Below are 23681 nucleotides of genomic sequence, written 5' to 3'. Positions count from 1 at the left end.
CATATAACATGTCTTAATGTATAGCTACTGTGAGTTATAGGTCAAACATACTATTCATAAAAGTAGGGATCACTGAGCACTTCAGAGTTAACCAAACAGTGCATAATGAACAATATAGATAATGGCGACTTAGTATAATAAGGAATTATAGCAACTGAAAACCTCCCTACCTCAAAAGTGCACTGTCAAGGCACTGATAATGTGTTCTTTCTGAAAACTGGGGGAACCCCAATGTTGTATACACATTCGCAGGAAGTTTCCAAGCGAGCGCTGCCCTGGGGTCAGCTGATAAATTCTGCTAATCACCAACTTTAGGTTAGGAGTGCCAGGTTTATACTTGGTGGTTACAGGCCTACACTAAGCTCAATAAATATTCCTGGGCAATGAATACAGTGGATTTAGCTAAGGGCAAACAGGGATGATGGAGTTAAAACCCACAAGAGAGCCCATCCATTAGCCCATTTACAGTAATTTGGAACCGTGGGCAGGGAGATCATGCGGGCTGCACAGATTTTCAGAATCACGTCATAATTGCCAAATTGAAATCTGTATCATGCTCCTTCTTTCATTCTGATTTTCAGTGAAACCACACCTTCTCTACAGTTGAGTCAATTCAATTAAAGCAACTTTTTAAAAACATACATTAAATTTGGGCACTGTTTTGCTTTGAGAATTATTAACTATGTATTTTAAATATTTAAAAAATATGCATTCCTAATTCCCTTTATAATTACGGAAGAAAAAAAAAACTTGTCTATCTTCTCTTTCATAACTTTCTTTTTAAAATATGTTCCCCACATATAATTCTCAAACGTTTTCTTCTTCTGAGCCCATTTTTTCCTTTTTGTTTCCCCGTCCTACATTTTCTCTCCCTGTGCATTCTCAGCCTTTCTACTGAGTATTGTCTTTCTTTTCACCAACTCACTAAGTGGCCCTGGAATCAATAATTTGGGATTCAAATTCTGGGTACTCATTGTAATGAAAAGAAAGCTGTTCACCCTGATGAGGAAAAGAACTCGTTCCTATTCCAGTTTTTATTCTGAAATCCTCTATGCTGGGAACTGGAGTGCCAGTTTGAATTTAAGTTGGTTAGAAATAATCCACTGAAGAATAGAACTTCAAATACTGACCGATGGGGCATCAGGAGGGGAAAAGCAAAAGAAAGGGAAGAAGGGGAAAAGAGAAAGTAGGAACAAAGGTGAGTGACTTTGGAGAGCAGCAGCATGAAGTTGGAGAGCAGCGGCATGAAGTTCAACGTTTTCCCTCCTTTTGAGGTAATTCTCAAGGAATAGCATAAAGAGAATTTTTGACCTATCTTTAAAATCCACAGAACCTATCATTCTCATAGAATTTTGTCATCACGCCCAGGTGGTTGATGGTCTCCGATTTTTCTGTCAAAGACCTAGGTGGCAAAATGGATACATTAGCCGTGGCAAAAATGTCAAGACGGTGTTGTGAGGAGACCAGATGGAATAAAACAGAAAGGTTGCTAAAATGCTTGGATAAAATATTCATTACGAGTAGTAATTACAAACTGAAATTAGGAAACAAAAGTTCTGTGGGAGCAGAAGGGACTCCGTAGCTCCAGTGCTCTGTGTGTCCCTCCTGGTATGTCCCACATTTTCATTGCCTAATGGGAAAGCAAGAGCCTGTTGTCGTCTTGGGCCTTCAATAAAATGAACAACATGCATAAAAAAAATTCTGTGATCACAATTCATGTATTAAGGAATTTTAGCTTATTTTAGCCATCACAGCGGCTACGTTTGTTGCTGAGAATATGATGGACAAGAAAACCACCAACACCTCTCCAGCTAAGGTGGTGGCAAGGCGAACACCAACTATGTGACAGAAGTGGTTCACGCGGGGCTGCGTTGAATGGCTTACTGTAGAAGTTAAACTGATGTTCCATGACGCTTCCAGAAGGCAGATGGACCCCCTGATGTATTCCTAAGAAGATGAACCAAATGGCTTGGGCCATTTCTGTGTAATTCCGATTGTAGTTTCGGAGGTACCAAGAGCTGCGGCCCTTCAGAGAGACCAGGAGCCATGACCACACAGGCTGGCACCATTTAGGTGGAGCTCCCTCAGCTCTCATGGTGAGCCAGGATGGGCTTCCGCCAATCCAGGGACAACGTGTCACCTGAAGGCATCTTAGCTGCAATAATTAGAAAATTTGCACTTGAACTGAGAAAACACTGATATGTGTCTTCTACCTTTTCCCCCTTGTTCTGTCCTATGCCTCTCCTCCACATTCCCTATGCAGCCTGCAAATACTCAAGACTGTTTTTGATCCTCTACTGTATTTTATTTCCTTGGCCTTTCCCAGTCCCAGGTGCCCTGCTCTGAACGCACGTTGTCTCTGGTCCAATTAGAGTACAGCTCTCCAAGCACCATGCGCCGTCTCTCAGGCATGGCTTTGCGTGTGTGCCACCTCGAGGATGAGAGGCTGTCATCTGCTTTGCTCTGCAAATACTCTTACTACAAATCGAATCCAAGGTCATATTAGCTTTTGGGAGGCAATTATATCATCTCTCTAACTCATACTTTTAATAATTAAGTGAACGCTAGAATCTTTCATGTGTGTTTTCAAGTTCCTCCCAAGGCACTTTGCTTATTTATTTTTCTTTTGACGGGAAAATGGAACTTTTCAGTTATCCTCATTTCATGGTATTTCCCCAGATTTGGCCCAGTATTATAGCCAATAGAGATCTTCCTCAGCCTCGATGCTAACTTCCACGGTAGGAGTTACTCCTCAGTTTTTTATGCCATCTGCAAATCTGATTTCCAGGATGCCACTGGCTCCTAAGACCCATTCTAGAATCACTTTCAGGACAGTAAAATTAAAGATAAATTATACAGGGACACCTGGTTGCTCAATTAATTAAGCTTCTGCTTTCCACTCAGGTCATGATCCCAGGGTCCTGGGATCAAGTCCCACATCAGGCGACCTGCTCAGCGGGGAGTCTGCTTCTCCCTCTGGCCCTTCCCCATCTCATGCTCTCTCTCTCGCTCACTCTCTCAAATAAATAAATACAATCTTAAAAAAAAAAGATAAATTACACAAACATTTTATATGATCCCCATCTAAGTTTCTTTTCTATTAACTTCAGAAGCTTTTTAAAATGAGTTTTGTGAATATATTTCTTAATATTATGCTACAAAATAAAGACTTCATTTACCAAGACAAGTGTTTAACTTTATATACGTCAGTAGGAAATGTGTTAAAAACCAGCTTTCATTTCTGGATTACACAGAAGGACCAAAAAGTTATTTCCATTTATGACACTGTTGTGGTACAGAAAATACTTGGCGTAACAGACGAAGCTAGAAGAATCAAACAGAATCCAAATTAGACTCAAAGTGCTCAGAGGCTTTGAAATAGTTGAAAGATCATGTAAAGGGATTGCTAATATCTAAGATATAATGAACGGGAGAAAAAGACCCTCCCATGACATGTGCATAGGTTATGTCCCCCACATTATTTTGCAGGGAAATATGTTAGAAAGACATATTGTCACACTCTGGAGCAATTTTATGTGAGAACTGGCAACTGGAATTCAATATTTTAGGCCTGGCTGCGGGTATGGTCTATAACTGCCTCTCACTAATCCCAGAACAAACCTATCTGTATCAAGGGAGGTTCTCCTCATGAACTGTTTGCTTACCTGGGGCTTAACAGGAGTTACATATCAAATTAGCAGGACTCTCCCCTCCAGGAGCCACAGAGCTGCTTCCAAGGACAGCAGGCCTGGTCTTCTGCAAAATCATTATCCTGGTCACAGTGGATATTCCAAACTTCTGCTGGGTCTTCCCTAGGGGGAGCTTCTGGCATTGGGTTAGGATATGCAGGAGGGAGGGAGGTACATGATGTTGATGGTTTTGTGCTCTTTTCTCACTATGGGTACCCCTCTAATCTATCACTCCTCCTCTTGAACCCTAAGATCACGACACCAACTTTACATGCTCTAAGTCCTGGTGGTAAAAACAAAAGTGGTGGTAGCGGTTTATGATTTCTTATTAACAAGTACATGAACTGGATCAAACTCTTTTACACATCATTTTCAATATGATTCAACATTTTGGGGGGCTTCTAATTAGACATGTTTACTTTTGCAATTTGATTGAAGAACTCTCGACTTTCTCTATCTCTGAACATTTAAGCCATACATTGCCTGGAGTTTTTAACTCCCTTCGCTTGTCCACCATAGTCGGTTCATTGAGCCCTTCTGTTAGCTGTTTTGTTCTTCCAGCTCCTCTCCGAGGCATCTGTCTGTCTTCCGGCCTGCAGATGCTGGCCTTCTCAGCAGTGTCCTCCCTTTCCTTCATAACATGCCAGTCTGGGCTATTTCCTCTATATGCTTGTCCCCAGATATCTCAGGAGAAGATACACTTCCAGTTGTAAAGACTTACAGTCTCCTGGGGCACGAGCTGAAACACAGGCCTCCTTTGTGGCCTAGGAGAATCTGGCCAAACCCTTTGGTTGGCATGCAAAATCTTTCACAATTTTACCTCGCTGACCTGCCAATCCACCTCCGTTCCTCCCTCACAACCTCAGTTTCCATTTGGTGAACTCAACCCCGTCAAGTTGCCCACTAAGCTTCTTCCCTGTTTTATGTACTGGACTGCCTCTTTCTTTGCCTGTAACTAAATCCCAAGCCTTCCTCATGGGCTGTACTGCTCTTCATTTTACTGATAGCAGTGCATTTATTTATTTATTTATTTATCTTTTTCCCAGGACTCTTCCTATTCTCATGTCTTGCCCCACCACCCTGATTTTCTCTCCCTGGACATGTCCTTATCTTATCCTTGGATGTCCAGGTGCCCCTTTATGAACATTTATCTTGTCAACTGGAAGTAACATTTTTCCTTCTCGGAACATCTGAATGTATTAATCTACTCCTTCCCTTATAGGATGTATCCATTTTTAAGCTTCTAATTTGAAATGAATTTAGGCTTATAGAAAGTCTGGAGTTCCCAATATATCCTTTAATCAGATTCTTCGAATGTGAATCTCTCACGTAACCATATTGGCAAATGAAGGAATGAAGACTGCTACGATACTTAAATGGTTAAATCCTAGAGTTTATTTGGGTATCATCAGTTTTCTAGTAATGTACTTTTTCTGGTCCAGGATCCAATTCAGGATCCCACATTGCATGGAGCTGTCCTACTACTAGGCTTCCTCCAAACTGTGACAATTCCTCAGCCTGTCCTTACCCTTTATGACCTTAACAACTTTTTACCATATAAAATCATCACATTTGTACATGTGTATTCCCTCACTCTGCCCTAAGTTTCCTGAAAGGATGTGTCACTGAGACATGTTTTTATTCCCAGTAGCACATGATGAGAACTCAATAATTACTACTTAACTATGGGCCAGAAAGGATTAGAAAGAATAGTAACAAAATCTATGTAATGAAATAGTGAGCTATGTGCTATGGTAACTTCAAGTTATTATAAAAGTTAGAGGGCAAGACTGCAAAATTGTAAGACACAGAACTCTTTTGCAGATACTGTATCTGAGCCCATCTTCCCCAGGTGCCAAGAGCAGAAATCACTGGAGCTCATCATGGCACAGGGATCCCTGGTGGCCAGCCGGAAGGGTAGATGCAGCTTCAGTCTCAGCATCTAGCAAAACTGTTGTCGGAATTCACGAAAAACAGACCTCATCTGCCCTTTGTACTGTGCACAGATCACTGAGCTCAAGTACTTCCTCCCTGCCTCTCTTAACAACTGGGTTTCTGTCCTGTAGCTTTCTGTTAAGAGACTCAGGACAGAGAACACCAATCTTCCTGCCTGGAACCCTGAATCCCAGCTGGCTTCTTATCTGGTTCTCCCTACAAGTGACTGACAGTATGTCCTTGAAGCCCCATACCATGATACCACAACTCACCTACTCTTTGCTATCTCCAGCTCCCTGGATTTCCTGAGTATGATAACCTATCTGGCTCTACTGTGACCACTCCTCTAAGAAACCACGACAAGGGAGCTCCTGGGTGGCTCAGTGGGTTAAAGCCTCTGCTTTCGGCTTAGGTCATGGTCTCAGGGTCCTGGGATCGAGCCCCACATCGGGCGCTCTGCTCAGCAGGGAGCCTGCTTCCTCCTCTCTCTCTCTCTGCCTGCCTCTCTGCCTACTTGTGATCTCTGTCAAATAAATAAATAAAATCTTTAAAAAAAAAAAAAAAAGAAAGAAACCACGACAAGGCTAAGCTGACAAGTCAGTGCTTTTTTTTTCCATGCTGTCATACCCTATGGTTGCCCTCCTTGGTCATGAAGGCTTCTTCTCCTTTTCTACCAGTTCCTACTGCAAGAGTCCTAGCATATTTCAGAATCGTGCCCATTTCCCTTATGACTCAGATACGCCGTTATTTCACTTTGTTTCAAATTATTGTGGTATCTGTCCAAATTGACACTTTCTCATTAGTACTGTAGAGACTGGATCTGTGTCCACCCCCCACCCCCCACCAACCCACTGCACTTGTTAGCTTCTGCCTGCCAAAGAGTCCACTCATCTCCTGAGGCCACAGAAGCTTTGCTTTGTTTTGAAGGGACTCTAATTACTGACAGCTGAAATTCCTTAATTTCAGTTCTACCCTGCATTAGCTTCAGATCTTTCACAAAGATCCAGAAATAGCTTCTGACAGGTTCAAGAGAAATTGAACTGATATCTGTTGAGTTTTAACCGGAGCATTGCTGCATAATTTTTCATTTTTCTTTGGAAGGTCTTAGCACAAAGGGAAAACATGCCTAGTAGGGTCCCACAGAGGTGTTTTGACATTAGGCTTAATAAAGCATGAAGAACTCATTAATAAATAATGTTCTGCTAGGTTAACAAATAAAGCTGAATGCACTGGCTAGACCCTGGAGTAAATCAAATCACGCATGCAGCCATGCGACTTGTTAACTTGCCGTGGTCTCTTCACAATGTCTGGTACAGCCCAGTGCAATGAGGCACAAATAAAACCAGCATCCTCTGGTTATGATGCAGACTGTCAATTTTTTTTCCCCCACACTCTGTGGGCCCCAAATTGTAAGCAAACCTTCACCGATGTTGATCAGGAGGCATTCCACTGATACATTTAATCTTTGCTAAAAGGAAGGTACCACTCCTCAGCATATCTACCCGACAGTAGACACAGGGATAGCCCCCCATCTCATCATATCCTTTGTCTCATGATCTACAAACAGGGAGCTCGAGAACAGGCTAATGTGTGCACACAGGCTAGTCTATTCAGCAACGTGGTCACTGATGAACTCTTTAACAGGCCCAGAAAAACTTCAGGGGCGTCCAGAAGCAGAGAAAAGAAACATCCTCCATTTTAAGAAAAGATGAAAGAAAAAGAAGGAAAGGAAAGGGAAAGGGAAAGGGAAAGGAAATGAAACGAAAATGAAAAAAAAGGAAAGAAAGTGCAGTGCTCCCAAGAGCTCCTTCCCTGGATTCCGTGCCGTTTTTTAGCCAGAGAGAGATTCCTGAGTCAGTGAAAGCCCTCTCCCACTGCTGCCCTCCCCTAGCAGTGGTGGGTGAGGGGGGAAGCTATGGTACTTCAGGCAGTTGGATTTCTCTTTTGGTTCTCCGGTGCTGAAGGCAGCTGCCGCGTCACCAAGCTTTTCTCATGATTAAAAGCTGATGGACAGCTGTCACGTGTCAGTTAAGCATGACTCACTCCAGCTGCTCAACAATCTGGAGGGACACAGTCTCCTGCCCCACACTCGTCTGACGGCGCACATTCACCACTCACGGGCTTTGCTGGAAAGCCAACCGCCATGCAGCACAAGCAAACATTTCCAGGCACCGTCTGATGAAACAACTTGTTGGGTGGGTTCGATTTCAACTCAAAGGGCTTGCCAACCATGCCCATATGCCCGTATTTACGCATCTTGCCAGACCTTTTATGTGGTTATGATGACAAAGTCATTGAGTTGCCATTTAAATCCTGCTCCAAAGCTGCAGATTTAAAGCAACCACTATCCTGAGAGCAAAAATATCCCATTAAACAATCTTACGGAATCTTTTCACAATTCCTGGATGCTTATATATATATGTACATAATATGTAGACAGCTGTAGGATGATATAAAGTTATATATAGTTTCTTCATTTCCAAGTTTAGGGAAACAATGAAAATGAAGGAGCGGTCAGGGTTCAAAGTGCTGCATTTCAAGATTTTATTTTTGAGACGAGAAACCATGTGGGATAGTAGAAATGTGACTAGTTTATAGCGATCGAGCCTTACGCAGTACTTCCATGACTCATCCCCTTTAGCCTCAGTCGTTCTCTGATACTGGCAACATTACCATCTGCACTTTACATAGAGGAAATTGGGACTTAGCAAACTGAAGGTGTCCAAGGTCATACAGAGAGTGAGTAGCAGAACTAGGGATTTAAATTTCGGCAGTCTGATTCCAGAGTTCCCATATTCTTAATCCACTCAGGGATGGCTCCCGCCACTCACCAGGGACAACATGGGAAAACCCCCACCCCACCCCCAGTTAAAATGAGATGGTTTTCAATGCCAAGGTGGAAAACAAAATCAGAAAGAATATATTCATTTTATTACCTGAATAAGTAAGCAGCTCTAGCTTCAGTGACAAATGTCCTTGACATTCACTCAGGTAGATATTGGTTTGAATAATTTCCTTCAGAAAAGAAATAATACTCGAAACCCCAGTGTTGAAAATTTTGATACTTTTGGAAAAGAGGAAAGCTTGGTTGAAAGCGTTTGGAGTCTTTCAATAGGTATTAAGTTTTGAAAGAATGATGTCATCTCCTGATGTGCTGGGAGTGAGCTGGGATTCACACAGAACACCATGAAGAAATGGGAAACGGATACCTTGATTAGGCCTAGCCTGAGATGACATTATTATTATTTTTAAAAGATTTTATTTATTTATCAGAGAGAGAGAGAGAGGGAGAGCGGGCGAGCACAGGCAGACAGAAAGGCAGGCAGAGGCAGAGGCAGAGGGAGAGGCAGGCTCCCTGCTGAGCAAGGAGCCCGATGTGGGACTCGATCCGAGGACGCTGGGATCATGACCTGAGCCGAAGGCAGCTGCTTAACCAACTGAGCCACCCAGGCGTCCTGAGATGACATTATTTGATCCCTGTTCGGAATGAACACCTAACTTGCCTGTGTTGAGTTCAAATCACTAGGAAATACACATGAATGCAACTTTGGGCATAAGTTTTTGTATGCACCGAACTATTTACATATAAAATACAGAAAGAGAATTTATAATGGCCATCTCAATCCATATAGAATTCCTAATTATTATTAATTTGGTGTAATCTGACTTCCTTCTTTTGCCTCTGTGTTTTTACTTCCCCAGTTAGATTGAAAGCTCTTTGTGGGAGGAAACTGCATTCGGTATTTCTTTGTTACCCTGTGGAAAACAATTCTACTTTCCACAGTAAGTGATTTATTATGCAAGTCTGAACTCTAGACGAAAATGTGTAAATGCAAATGCTCATTCACAATAAATGTGGTGCCTTGAGGCACTATTTCTAGCTTCTAAGTATTTGAATATTATATTACATGATATTGTCTGTCAAACCTTACTTTCAATCATATTACTTTATTTTTACCAATTTACATAATGTGTCAAAAGACAATGAAAGGCAAAGGTGCATTCAATTTTATTCACCTTAAGAGGCAAACTAAGACACTCTGATCACCTAGGCTTACATAGAAGGGAAAGCTGGTTCACTAACTCCTTTGGTTATCAGAGAACAATTCATCTAAGAAGTGATTAAAAATGGAAAAAAAAAAAAAACCACATTCCTTTGGGAAAATAATATGCAAAAAACGTGGAGCCTTCTAAATCACATAAATATTCATGGAAGGGGGAGAGGAAAAAAGGGATAGACATTTCCAAGGACATCAGTAAAGGCTTCAGACAAAATGAATCCAATCAATCAAAAATAAGCATAAATCAGTTATTTTCAGTTTCCTCCCTCTTTGGTAATCTGAAATATATTAGCTTTGTGTTTTCTTAAACATCCTTTTCTGTCATTGTTGAAAATATTAAACAATTAGTCTAAAAGGCTTAATGCTCGAATACTAATAATCAGCCGTCACATTAATAAGAACCAGATGTAGTTTTAAATTATAATTTCCAATTAACTTTACCTATTAGAGAAGACTTTAACTGAATTGTGTTCTGAATATCAGAACAGATAGAAGATCCAGATTTTAGCTTTTTAGTCTTAGGGGATTTACAAGTGTACAGTAACAAGTAAAAACTGGGTAAACTGTACAGTTAACTTCATTCTCTATCAGACAAAACCATCAAAACCTTGATAAGTTCACAAGTACTCATTAAGCCTGCTGGACCCTAGGTATTTACAGCTGTTTTTCATAATCATCATCATCAATCATTTAGATCCTTGTACCTACTGCTTTACATACTTTTTAATTTACTTAAGATTTAAATTATATCGGTTTAATAAATGATATGCCTGGAAATGCCTATGAAAACTCTATTCTGTGCCTTGAGAAACCCCAATTTTGTCATTATATAAAACCATGGTTATATCTTTCATTTCAAGCAAATTTAGAATCAACTTACAAGAACCAAATGGACAGCATTTTAAGATGTATTATAATGCTTAAAGTAGAAGCTGTCTTAGAAAATTAACTGATACTGCTTTAATTGTTTAATATATTTTTTTTTCATATGAAACTCCCTGGGCTTAACAGAAAGAATTTTTAATGCTTTTTTGTTGTGTTTTGAATATACTGCCGCCCTGCTCTATTAAATCTACTGGAATTATTTTCCAATCAGTTACATAATTTTTCCCTTCTGAGGGTTCATAGAGTTTGCACATGACTCTGTATCATTTCCTAGAGACACCAAGGGACCTAGGGCCCAGATGCTACTTATACTGTTTTCTAAACTCAGCATTTTACTATTTATAACTTTCTCCTTCCACAATTCACTGAAAAATAATACAGTTGTATTTCATTTGTGCTTTATATACTGATGAATAGGTAAGTAATTTCAAGACTTCATAAATAATTTCACTTATTTTTTTTAAAGAAAAACTCTCTAAAGATTACTCTAATTTTTTTTAAAGTCACCTCTGGTAGTGGTATAGGGGTTATCAAATATAGGAGGCCATTCTGGAAGCTCAGGCACACTTACAGGTAAGATGACTTTGTGGAATTCAAAGGTATGGTTGGTCAGTGTTCCTTATTTTAAAGGAAACATTATTTTAGTAATAACCACTGGAAAATCTCAGGTAGAGCGATGTACCTGGAAACATACTTCATTTGGATTTTAAAGAAAGGATTCTGATCCCCGTTCTCCAGCTAACTGGCTTCCTAGACATACCATCTAGCCCGCACAAATGAAGTCCCTCTTTGGGACTCCGTTTCCACACCTGCAAAGTGTAAGCAGGTGGAATACAATTTCTGGGATCCCTTCCAGCTCATACAGGCTGTGATGCAAGAGCACTGGTAGTTAGCACTGATAGAATATGAGAATCAACATGAAAATAATTCTTCAAGTGGGATCACAATATGAATAAATGAAAAATGACTATAGGTTATTTCTTTAATTTTTGACATTTTTATTAATTTATTTATTTTTAAGATTTTTATTTATTTAAGACAGAGAGAGAGAGTAAGGGTACAAGTTGGGGGGTTGGAGGAAAGGCAGAGGGAGATGCAGATTCCCCTCTGAGTAGGGAGCCCAATGCAGGACTCGATTCCAGGACCCCAGGATCATGACCTGAGCCACAGGCAAATTCTTAACTGACCAAGCCACTCAGGCACCCATATAGATTATTTCATTTAAATATGCACTCAAATTTAGAGTTCGATCCTCATTTTTCTGAGACTCAAGTAAGAATCTTATCTCAAGTGTCCATAACTAGATATTTCCAAAAATCCAGATTAATTCTAAAAGTTAATATATTTTTACCTGATGTTTGGATCTTTTTGAACTAATGTGGCATTGCTTAACATCCCTGACAAGAATTACGGTTACAGTGATACCATAATTTAAAGTCACTCCATAAATCATAAGCTTTCAGGACAAAAGACAAAAAAATTAAATTTAATGTCATTTTGTATTCTTCATCATTTGAACCCTGGAAATTCCACGGCATTACTTGGAGGGCATTTATTGATTAGATCGCCCGTAACAAAACCGGGGCAAAGAACTCCAGTGCTAACACTTAGGTAACGCACAAGGTTGACTGCTTTAGTTTGGCTAAACTCTAAGGTAAAGCTCTTACGTGTGAGTGCCAACGCATGGAGGCTTGTCATTAATGTAAGAACCTTTGGAAGAGTCATCGAAGAATGATTCTACCCTCCAAGTCTGATCCACATACTCTGATTTTAAGTCAGCCAGACTGAACATAGAGAAACATCTCCTGAAGAGCTGGTCCTAATACAGAAGTATCAGATGTGGTCCCACTGCCATGCCCTCTGTTCTGTCATTACCCCCCTGCCTGTTTTACCTTTTCTTTTCTTCCTTTCAGGCCTTTGTGGGGAGTCCATATACTATGACATAATTCACTTACTTGTTACAATTCATTAGTGTTGTCTGCATGTCCCCCGTCTCCCAAAATGCCACATTTTGTTCACTACTGCATCTTAAGTCCTAAAACAGCCTGGTACTTAGTAGTCATTAACCAAAGACTCTTTGAATGGAAAAAGAAATGAAGTTTGCACTGGATTATAACCTGTCCAGCTACAGGGCATCCTTCTCACTGGAATCACTGTACTATGCTTAAAAAACAAATACTTTCCAAGCAAGTGTAGTTTCTAAATTTCATACTGGGCTTGGCTGGACATTTACTTCCCTTGTTATAAAAAAATCAATCCTTAAACTTGGCAGTGTTGACCAGACACGAGGAAAATACAGCGGTCATGGCTTGGTGTTTATATATCTTACTCACGAAAGAAGAACAAAGAGTACAAAGAGTAGAAGTACCTGGGCACAAGCATGGAGGTAGGACAGTTTGTGGTTGTAAAATACCGGCTCAGACACTCCTCTCCTCTGTTTGGTTTTAGCCAACTTGATGGAACTGCCATCTAGAATGTTCTTATTCAAAGGAGAAGACCAATACCTTAGTAATGTGTGGTTTCCATAGTTCAACTTGTTTCCATAGTTCAACTTGCATTTATTACAGAGGTGGTTATTCTGATATCAGCAGACCAAAGACGAGAACTGAGCAATCTTTACTTTCTCAAACAAAAGTAAAAAAAATTTGGCCCACATAGTTGAGGCTTAGTAGGAGAGAAAGAAATTAAACTGGAGAAAATTTATGTAAATTAGAAAAAAAAAACTCTGCTCTTTAGGAATAAAATGGTCTGCTGAAATATAATCATTTCATTTAAATCCTTTTGCTGAACTAATATATCGTAAAGGCCACTGTATTACATTTTTATTTTTGAGTGTTTTTCTCTTTTTATTTTAATAGGAGTGTCACCTGCTAGCATATATGACATTTCTTCACAATTTTAGGTCAGAAAAAAATAAGCTTTTTTTCCCCCCATATAATTTTTCATGCTCTACAAAGTTTGCCATCATAAACCACTCTGCATTTAATATAAATAGGGATTGCATTAGAAAAGCTATTTAACTGTATTCCATTTCACTTGTGAGGCTAAGCGGCTTTGCATGGTAACTAAGTTGTGTTGCTGGGACGATGCTTGGAGGCCGTGTTAACCTGGAACTGGAGTTACCCAGACGTGCCCTACTGGACTCAGGAGTCTGCAGAACGAGGGCAGGAAACCTGCTTCGAGGAGGATGGGAAACTGTTACAATCTGCGTTCCTAAATGGAATGAAAATTTTTGCTCAGCAGGAACCTCTCGATGGCAAAAACTCTGAAATTATATCCTGCTGTTAAGAATACCTGTTGGGGGGACGCCTGGGTGGCTCAGTTGGTTAAGCAGCTGCCTTCGGCTCATGTCATGATCCCAGAGTCCTGGGATCGAGTCCCACATTGGGCTCCTTGCTCGGCAGGGAGCCTGCTTCTCCCTCTGCCTCTGCCTGCCATTCTGTCTGCCTGTGCTCGCCCGCTCTCCCTCTCTCTGACAAATAAATAAAATCTTTAAAAAAAAAAAAAAAAAAAAGAATACCTGTTGGGGGCTAGAGGAAGAGGAACAGTCCACTGTTCTTCAAATCAAGTAAGTTTAATGTACACATGTACAGTCTTAGTGGGAGCTACAGTTGGTTTGTTTGTCTCCCAAAGATAAGCAACTTGAAACTCCCTTACGTTGATAATGAAAAAATTATTGTCATAAGCAAGTACTTGATTTTTGGTTAATAGGTGGTTTTGTCTTTGACATGGAAATATTTTCTCTTTGGGCACCTGGGTGGCTCAGTGGGTTAAGCCACTGCCTTCGGCTCAGGTCATGGTCTCAGGGTCCTGGGATCGAGCCCCGCATCGGGCTCTCTGCTCAGCAGGGAGCCTGCTTCCCCCTCTCTCTCTCTGCCTGCCTCTCTGCCTACTTGTGATTTCTGTCTGTCAAATAAATAAATAAAATCGTTAAAAAATATATTTTCTCTTGAAACTAAATTTCAATGCAAGTGTTTTGCTTATAACAGAGAAGATGACTTTGTGGACTTAGTCCAACACCTAAAATGTGGACAACAGCTACTTCTTGGGATGTTTTTAGAAGTTAGGGCTATTTGCTGAACAAACTCCTATGGTAGCCCTGAAAACTATTATTTATTTGCAATTCTATATGTTCATTATATGATCATTCACTACAAAGTTCCTCTTTTGTCTTAATTAATGCTTTTTGGCCCTAAATTTCACTTTGGCTTTTCTAAATATTTTTTTCAAAGATTTTGTGTTTCAGTAATCTCTAAACCCAACATGGAGTTTGAACCCACAAGCCCAAGAGTCACATTCTTTACTCACTGAGCCAGCCAGGGTCTTCTAAGTTTCGCCTTTTCTCATACTAAGATTCTAACTCGTAATGTCTTTAGATTGCTTTTGCCTACCTTCATTTTCAAATTTTGAATAACTTTGTTTTGGACCCATCCTTGTATGCAAGCTGAGAATTTAGTTCTGTACTGTGATCTAATTGAAAATAATAATTTCTTTGAAAGAAATAAATGTATTCCATGTATTAATATGAAGGATATGACAGGATATTTTTTCATAAGATTTTACGTGTTCTGTTAAAGGTTTTGACAATCATTATATGGTCTGTTTGCCTTATTTAATATTTATATATAGTTTCTTGAGCATATTTAATAGGGTGCATATTTTCTTCTAATTTATAACTTTGTAAGTTCACATAATAACCAACATACGGAGTTTGTAACTTTATGTAATAACCTTGATCTTCTACATCTTTAGAATATTTTTCATTCCCTATGAGGAGTACAGAGAAGTTCTTGTCTTCTTTCTTCTCCCCATTCTTTTTGGCCTGGTGTTGGACAACAGCATGACTTCTCAGTGTCTTTTTTTTTTTTTTTTTGGACTCTTAAATACTTCTATAACTTGATTTGTCAGGTTTAAAGGATATCCACTGATGCCTAGATATCGAGAATAAAGCAATAAGCCAACTTATTGCATGCACCAACTTGCATGTTGCACCCTCCTAATTTTTGTTGGTTGCTTTAGTTCTGTAGGACGTTATACTTGTATGCTCTGTCCCCCTCATCGACATACGTATTTCAGATTTAGTTTTACGGTGACATAGGTTTAATGCTCATGATTGGATTAGTTATTCTGCAGTCACCTATTGGTTTGATGGACTCTGTCCTCCAACTGTGGTCCCCAGGAGGGCTCACTGATAAGAGCAGTTCCTGAGTTCCTCTATGCTCAGAATATTTGCTTTTACACTTGAATGGTAATTTGGCTGGTCATATATGCCTTGGGACCCACTTCTTTCCTATGATGACAGTAAATTCATGATCTTCCAAGGTATTTTATTTCATTGTTAGATATCTCAACTGTAACCAGGTGAGTTTTGTTTCTTTTTGTAACTTTTGTGAAAATTGGTCTCCTTGAGAACTTCCAAAGGAGCAGCTTGTCGTCCCTGCCACATAAATTCCCAATCTAGGCTAAAAGTACCAAGTCATTGAAGGAGAGTTCTAAAGGCCAAAATGTCTCCAAAAAGCCTTTTTAGTAGACTCAATGATTTGTTACTCAGTAATGAATTACATCTTCCTTGCCCTCCTCCTTGTGCCGTACCCAAGTGATCTTTTAAAAAGCAAGTTATAGGGGGCCTGGGTGACTCAGTGGGTTAAGCATCTGCCTTCACCTCAGGTCATGATCTCGGGGTCCTGGGATCAAGCCCCACATCAGGCTCCTAGCACAGCAGGGAGCTTGCTTCTCCCTCTCCCTCTGTTGCTTCCCCTGCTTGAGCTCTTTCTCTCTCTCTTTCAAATAAATAAATAAAATTAAATTAAAAAAAAAAAAACTTCTTAAAAAAAATAAAGCAAGTTAGAGTAATCCTTTCAGAGAAAAAAGGGACCTCTGGGATCATCTACTGCAAAGGTCTTATTTTAGGATGAAGAAACTGAAGCCCAAGGAAAGGTAGAGAGAGTTCTCCAAGGTCATGCCATTGCCAGGAAGCTGAGCCTGACCTTGAACCCCAGAGAATGCCAGGCAAGGGCTCTTTTCCTTTCACCAACTCCTCCAAAAATACAATGATCAATTTTTGTGTGTGGTGAGAACATTTAAGTTCTTCTCTCTTATGTGAGCTGATGGATATGTTAACTAATCTTACTGTGGTAATCATTTTGCAGTATATATGTATACCAAATCATCATGTTGTATACCTTAAATGGATATAATGTTATAAATCAATTATCTCTCAATAAAGCTAAAAAAGATACAATGATCAAAATTGTTTCATTTCACCTAAAGAATTTAATGTACGTCCCATGACATACAAAAATCTACCTAATGTCTGGTTGAAAATTATTATTTCATGTCTCATTCTAACTATGTATGGAGTGACTCATGCAGGATAGCTGTACTAGAGAATTTTCAGTGGGTTTATTGTTCATTTACATTACATAATTACATAAATTGTCACTTTCATTTTCTGTTTCTTGAAATTGAGGAACTTCAGATAAATGTAGATTTAGTTTTCTTTCACCAAACTCTCTAAACCATCATTTTGAAATCAAATTACACAGTTTATGCTTAAAACATAAGGGCCAGATTCTATCTTCAAATACACCACCCACTCTCTAACAGCAGAATTTGGCCCTAAAAACCCATTAACAAATATTGTCATTAAACTAAAGAGCTAATTACTTTGGATTCAGACAGAATGAACAAAATCATAGGCCAACTGCAGCTGGTGGTAATAATGGTGAGACTAACCGTATGTTACACTGGAGATTTAAAGAACAAAGACGTATTAACACTAATGCAACCAAACATATAAAATTATCCTCTAAATGGAGAAAGCTATTATAGCGGAAAACTTCTTGAAAGCACATTGGAATTATCTGATAGATGAAATAAAGGATAATTCCAAGGAATTAATTGTCATAATTGGAAGTTACCAGTATTTAATGAAGAGAGAAACTTGAAAATTTTAGTGTCTTGCAATATCTACAAATGAAGAGTTATATCTAAGAATCATTTTCTCTTATTGGAAGTACTATCCTCACATTTAAATCAGTTTAAACTACAAGATGCAAGGGCTTTGCTTTATGGCTATTTTAAACAAAGGTTATCAGGACTACCTTATAGTTCTATAAAAGTAAATTTCCCAGATAACTGAATATTTTCCCAACCCTTGAAAAATATTTTAAAATTACATTAATAATACATAATTTAGAAAAAGTTTTACATACCCTGAAAAGCAGTAAGAATCAAATATAATTTATCAGTTGAACATAACCATTAATAGTGTTTTGCTATATATCATTCCAATTTTTTTCCAATACATCTGGTGCTTTTTTAATAAAAATGGGACTACATCAAAACATGGTCTGTAACTTGTTGCTTTCATTTACAGTGTATTATGAGTATTTCACCCACATCAATAATTATACTTTTACTACATAAATTTTAATGACTTAGCAACTTCTTAAATTGAGAACAATAAACACATTTTAATCTTTTCAGGTATCTCACAAATATCATTATTATACTGTTTCATAATAACGCTAACACTCTCCAGAGATTGTTACACAGTAAATCTTTCTCCTGTACGAAATGGCCCCAGATGGCTCTACTGTTCTAAAGCTGTATCTGACTTTAGCTCTTTTCCTCCTTTGATATCAGAGTTCCATATAAAGCTGACCAAAGGGGAGGTGAACCATGAGAGACTATGGACTCTGAAAAACAATCTGAGGGGTTTGAAGTGGCGGGGGGCGGTGGGAGGTAGGGGTACCAGGTGGTGGGTATTATAGAGGGCACGGATTGCATGGAGAACTGGGTGTGGTGCAAAAATAATGAATACTGTTATGTTGAAAATAATTTAAAAATAAATTAAAAAAAAAAAACCCAAAACCTAAAGTAGACCTAACTTGGGTGTTTTCATTTTTAGATTAGTGACATGAAAGATTATCTACTGACAATAAAAGTAATTAACGATTTTAAGTTGAATTATATTAATAAGAACTCAGGTACTCTCTTTACTTCTTCAACCTTCATCTTGGATGACAATTTCTTTCTGGCCTTCCTTACCCAAAAAATTATTATTGAAAAACATTTGCTAGGTTTGCCTTGTTAAAGAGTCACACCTTGCCAGACAGATGTTGACTGCTCTTTGTATTAACCTTTTACGCAGCAAGCTTGCAAGAGAAAAACATGTGATTATATATGAGGGGACCAGACTAGGAAGAACTTAATGGTCCATTTCTGCTCTAAAACTTTATGCTTCTATTCTTTAACAAAGTTTCTATAATTTATTCTTTTGTTGTATATTTGCCTCCTGAGTATGGAGCCTGTCTCACTCAGGTTCCCTGAAACTGCACAGTAAGTTTTCTTTAGGGAGTCACAACTTCAGAAAAATATGCCTGTGATAATGAATGTGACTCACTTGAGGACACTATTTCATTCTCTTTCCACCTGCTCCTCTGCAAAGGAAAAAGGAAAAGAAAAAAAAAGGCAGAAGAGGATTTTTCTATGTTTCTCTGAAATAAAAGTATTACAGAAGATTTGCACTAACAGCTTTATTAAATCTTACTTGAGAACTTCTTTGAATCATAAACTTGTATGGTACCTACTTGAGGATTTTACAGTTTGGGTGCTACAAATTTTAGGATTTTATCATTAGATGTGGCAGTGAGAGCATTGCCTATTGAGAACAATACTGACAACAAATGGATGTGAAAATTCATTGTTACAGCTAATCTAATTCTGTAATTTTCTAGATTACTTGAAGAAAGTGCTACCTTGTTTTATGCATGTCTATATTCATTTTATTTGTGTAATACTAATAACTAATATGTGTAGCTAATTGCCACTATGGGGATATACTTTTTTTTTTTTTATTAAGGATTTATTTTTGCCATTTGATATTTTATTGACAAGAAACCCTTTACAATATGAACACATGCACACAAAAACTGTCTATTAGCCTGAAATTCAATCGGAGGATTTTAATTAAAAATATAACTCTTCACTAAGAAATAGGATCATGTTGTACCTTTAAGGAACCATCACAATTTCAGTTCTGCATCTGCCTCTACTAATCACTTTTACCACTGGAGCAAAAAAGCAAACTTTACATAAACTTTAAACTGCACATAATAACGATGAAATTGCTAAATGAGATAAGGAAATATAATAAGGTGATATTCAAGAAATGTGCATATAACCTGCTATAAAGATATCACATGATTTAGAAGTTTTTATCCGCAAAGGACAATGAGTAGCTAATGGTGTGTTAAGCAGATTTGTTCTCTTGAAAATCTAATGCGGAGTTTTCCAAATGAAGAAAAAAAGAAAAAAAATAACTTCAAACATGAAAAAATGCTTAGCCAACCCTGGTAATTCGCTCATTATTTCTGTCTTCTTAGAAAGTTCTTAGAATTGATCCAATAAGTATAAACATCGGAATAAATTAAAACATTACAGAAAATAGAGAACCAGCTCAAGACCGCAATGGGCACACGCTCACTCTGAAAGCAAGACAGGGACTCCTGGGACTTAGCCCATCACACTGAACTTGAAAAAGCTGTACAGAGAGCACGAACTTCAGTTTGGGGGATCAAAAAAGGAGCACTAATTTAGCACCTCTGTGCTAAATGTGCCTTCCTTATTTATTCTTGTAGCTGAAGGAAACAAACATAAAACCCCAGTTAGTATAAAGTTTGGACAATTAGAAGTATATCGTTTTGAATGTCAACTTCAGCATTTCCCAAAGGACCAAACCCACTTTCATCACGATCCTTTGGGGTGCGTAAATAAAATGCAGGTTGCTGGGTCACATCTGAGGTGCAGTGCATCTAACTCTCTGCGAAATACGCCCAGGAAATCAGAATTTTACAGACCCTCTCCCCCAACCATGTGACTATCACTCACATTACTATTTGAAAGCCACTGCGATTACCATGACTTTTTGTGTGAAACTGATGATCAGTTATCAAAGTTTACCACTGAACCCTGCTTATAATTACACTGATATGAGATGTAACAACTTTTACAGTTTACATTTTATTTTCCCTTGTTGCTGCGGAACTATACATAGATGGCTATTTTCCCCATATTCAGTAACTGCTTTTAACTTTTGTATATTTTATAAAATATATTAAATATTCACTTTTGATATAATTAGGGGTACATAGCAATGTGATTTCCTTCCAAAATTCACTTACCTTCAAATCTGTATGTTTATTCAGAAAGTTCTGAGCAGATACGATGGAAATTTCCAAGAAGACTATATGCAGTGGATTCTCTAATTTCCACGTATTTCAAGGTTGGCCAACGAGACCCCAGAAGAAGACACCAGAAACGCCATGGAGAAGGTAAGACACCAATACCGGAGCCTCTGGGCACCTGATTATCTCTGAACAGAAAAGAAACATAAGTAGTCAGTCACCTGAAATTCATAGAGAATCTGCTATGGAGAAGGTTATTTTCAGTAAACTGGCAGTGTTACTAAATTTAAACTTGGCCTGGGTTTGCTGCTCCCTGATTTAGCACAGTTGTCATTTAAAATTTCACGTCATTGTGAAGGCAGAATTGCATGATGCTACTGCCTGCAGAGGACGCCGGTTGAATTCACGTGGCTTTAATTGACTATTTCTTCTAAACATTGCATCAAGTGTTATTACCAATTTTATTTTTGATATGCCGATGCTAGACTTTGGTGCTGAATTTCTTTCTAAGTCAAGGTTGATAAGTTCTCTTGGAAATACATCCTCACGTGAGCCTCTCTCCCACCCCCATAAAAGATAAAATGCGACGATACTTTTACAAAATCCCAATGGAATCATCTGGTACTTTTGCTATATTTTCTCTCATGCGTAATGCTTGCCAGGATAATTAGACATAAACAAAAATAATATCTTTCTCGTCAATATGTATTGCCTCCTCAGGGAAACCAAAATTCTAGCAGTTTGCTGAATAAGTTAAGCAGACATTGGTAGGGGCTAATGGAAAAAGAGACTAAAACATCTCGTTTTAAAACTGGTAATTGACAGTGCAAATATTCTCCTAAAGAGTAGAGAAAGCGACATATACAGATAAATACAAAGTCAAATACGCAGGGACAAGAGCGTAATACACATGTAAGCATAGAGTACACTACAAAACAAGTTTTTCATAGAAGACATTAATGTTTGGCCACCCAGACACCCTTCCCAACTTTCTTCCTTCTTGCTATATTTCACAAATAGAGAACAGAAAATCAAATAAAATGCTCACTTTTCCAGTCCCCCTACTGCTAAGAATTAAGATTCTTAACTATAGGAAACAAACCGAGGGCTGCTGGGGAGGAAGTGGGTGGAGGGATGGGGTAACTGGGGGATAGGCATAAGGAGGAAACATGCATTGGTGGTATATGCACCAATGCATGTTTCCTGAACTCTACAGCTGAAACTAATGACTAATGTTAGCTAACTGAATTTAAATAAAAAAAATTTTGCTTTACTGATGAGAGATTCCTGTCCCTCCTCTCTGTTTCACGTAACTGCTTGCCCTGAATGATAAGGTTGTGATATTTGAAGGCGGAGCAGTCATCTTACCATCATGATGTAAACACAATGAAAGCCCAGAAAAATGCAAAGATCTAAGTCTTCTGTTGATGAGCAGCTGAACCCACACTACTGTTTCTTCTGAAATTCTATTTGTTTTACAATACTGGGTTTTCCGTTGCTTGCTAACAGAATCATTGCTTGACAAAGTGTTGAAAAAAAACATTTGTTAAAAAGTAAATGCCACTGCTATAATGGAAGTGGTATCTATCTTTTTACATGATTATCTGCAAGTTCTCATTCTGTGGAGTCAAGGACAGCCTTCATTAGGCTGGTTAAGGCTGGAAGTTGCCTCCTTTTTTACTTCTAGGAAAGCTGTACGTGTGGGGAACAGTGGGTCACAGGATGATGGTAACTAATTAGACCAAAATGAAATGGAAAGCCTAGTCTAGAGCTGGGTTTGGAGGAAGAGGTCCAGTATCATGGATAATAAAAAGATCTCATCTTTGCTTCAGGGCCAAAGCTATCACACTAGTTGAAATCGCAGTGGAAGAGTTTGAAATTCCATTAAAAAATTCATTCTCATTACCTTGTGATGTCCTATGGATTCTTTGTTTGAAATACTGTTTCATCCAACAGTTCATTACTTCTTTTCATCAACATTTCTTACTCAGTCGCAGTCTGAGCTTTTACTATCTCTTTCTTAGACTATTGCTGTAGACTCTTTAACAGATTCACCTCTTCTTTTTTATTCTTAAACATTACAGGATGTCCTATAAGTTAAGATTTAGCTCCTTAAAACATTTGTTCAGATCCATCTTCCATTCAAAATCTAAGAGCTCTTTTTGGTCTACTGGATTAAGTCCAAGCTCCTTTAAATGGCATTTAAGTCTCCCCATAATATAGATAAAATTAATAGTAAAATATAGATTCTTCTAGATTTCCTATCTTCCTTCCCTAACACTCCACATGGTTCAGTAGAAGAATATGTCTTCACTGCAAAGGTACACCCTAAGCAGCTTAATATAATCTATGTATCTCAATCTTTACCAACAATATTGGGAATAAGCACATGACCTTAAGAGGTTAATGATCTCCATTCTGATGTCTTCTTTGACCTATTATGTAAAAAACAACTTTCACTTTTCTTGCTGGACATAAACATGTGATCATGGAACATTTGGAACTACTGGCAACCATCTTGGGATCATGAGAGAACTTGCTGGAACTTAAATCGACACCAAAGAAATAGCTGAGAAATAGAAAAAAAGGAGCTGGGTCAGAGCATGTTGTTTCACCCCTGGACAGAGTTTTGCTTGTGGGTAGAATACTATGAACTTCTTAGCTATGTGTGAATTTATAGACTCTTCTTAAAAAATTATTATTACTAAGCCAATCTGGGTTGGTATCCCCTGTTACGCACAACCAAAAAGAACTTTGCAATATATTTTTTTGTGGCTCTGCCATTTCAAACATATCTACTTCTCTCTTATTTCTATTCTTTCTTTAAGGAGATAAAGCCCTCTTCCCCATGATACATTTCCAGATTTTTCTAATTCATAGTGAGAGAACCCTACTGTAAACTACTTTATTTTTCACTGTAT

The 23681-nt window shown here is 38.5% G+C and overlaps 1 protein-coding gene across 1 annotated transcript in view; it reads right to left on the bottom strand.

Moving 5' to 3' along the window:
• The window catches only part of LOC131834545 (SKI family transcriptional corepressor 1-like), a 223670-nt gene that overhangs the window by 29305 nt on the left and 170684 nt on the right, over positions 1 to 23681 (bottom strand). The window contains exon 4 of the mRNA XM_059179266.1: positions 20758 to 20948. Within this exon, the coding sequence (XP_059035249.1) occupies positions 20774 to 20948 (175 nt within the window). The 3' untranslated portion in view covers positions 20758 to 20773. The remainder of the gene's footprint in view (positions 1 to 20757; positions 20949 to 23681) is intronic.

Source organism: Mustela lutreola, chromosome 6 (assembly GCF_030435805.1).
Source record: "Mustela lutreola isolate mMusLut2 chromosome 6, mMusLut2.pri, whole genome shotgun sequence".
NCBI lineage: Eukaryota > Metazoa > Chordata > Mammalia > Carnivora > Mustelidae > Mustela > Mustela lutreola.
This window is presented reverse-complemented; position numbering and strand designations above follow the sequence as displayed.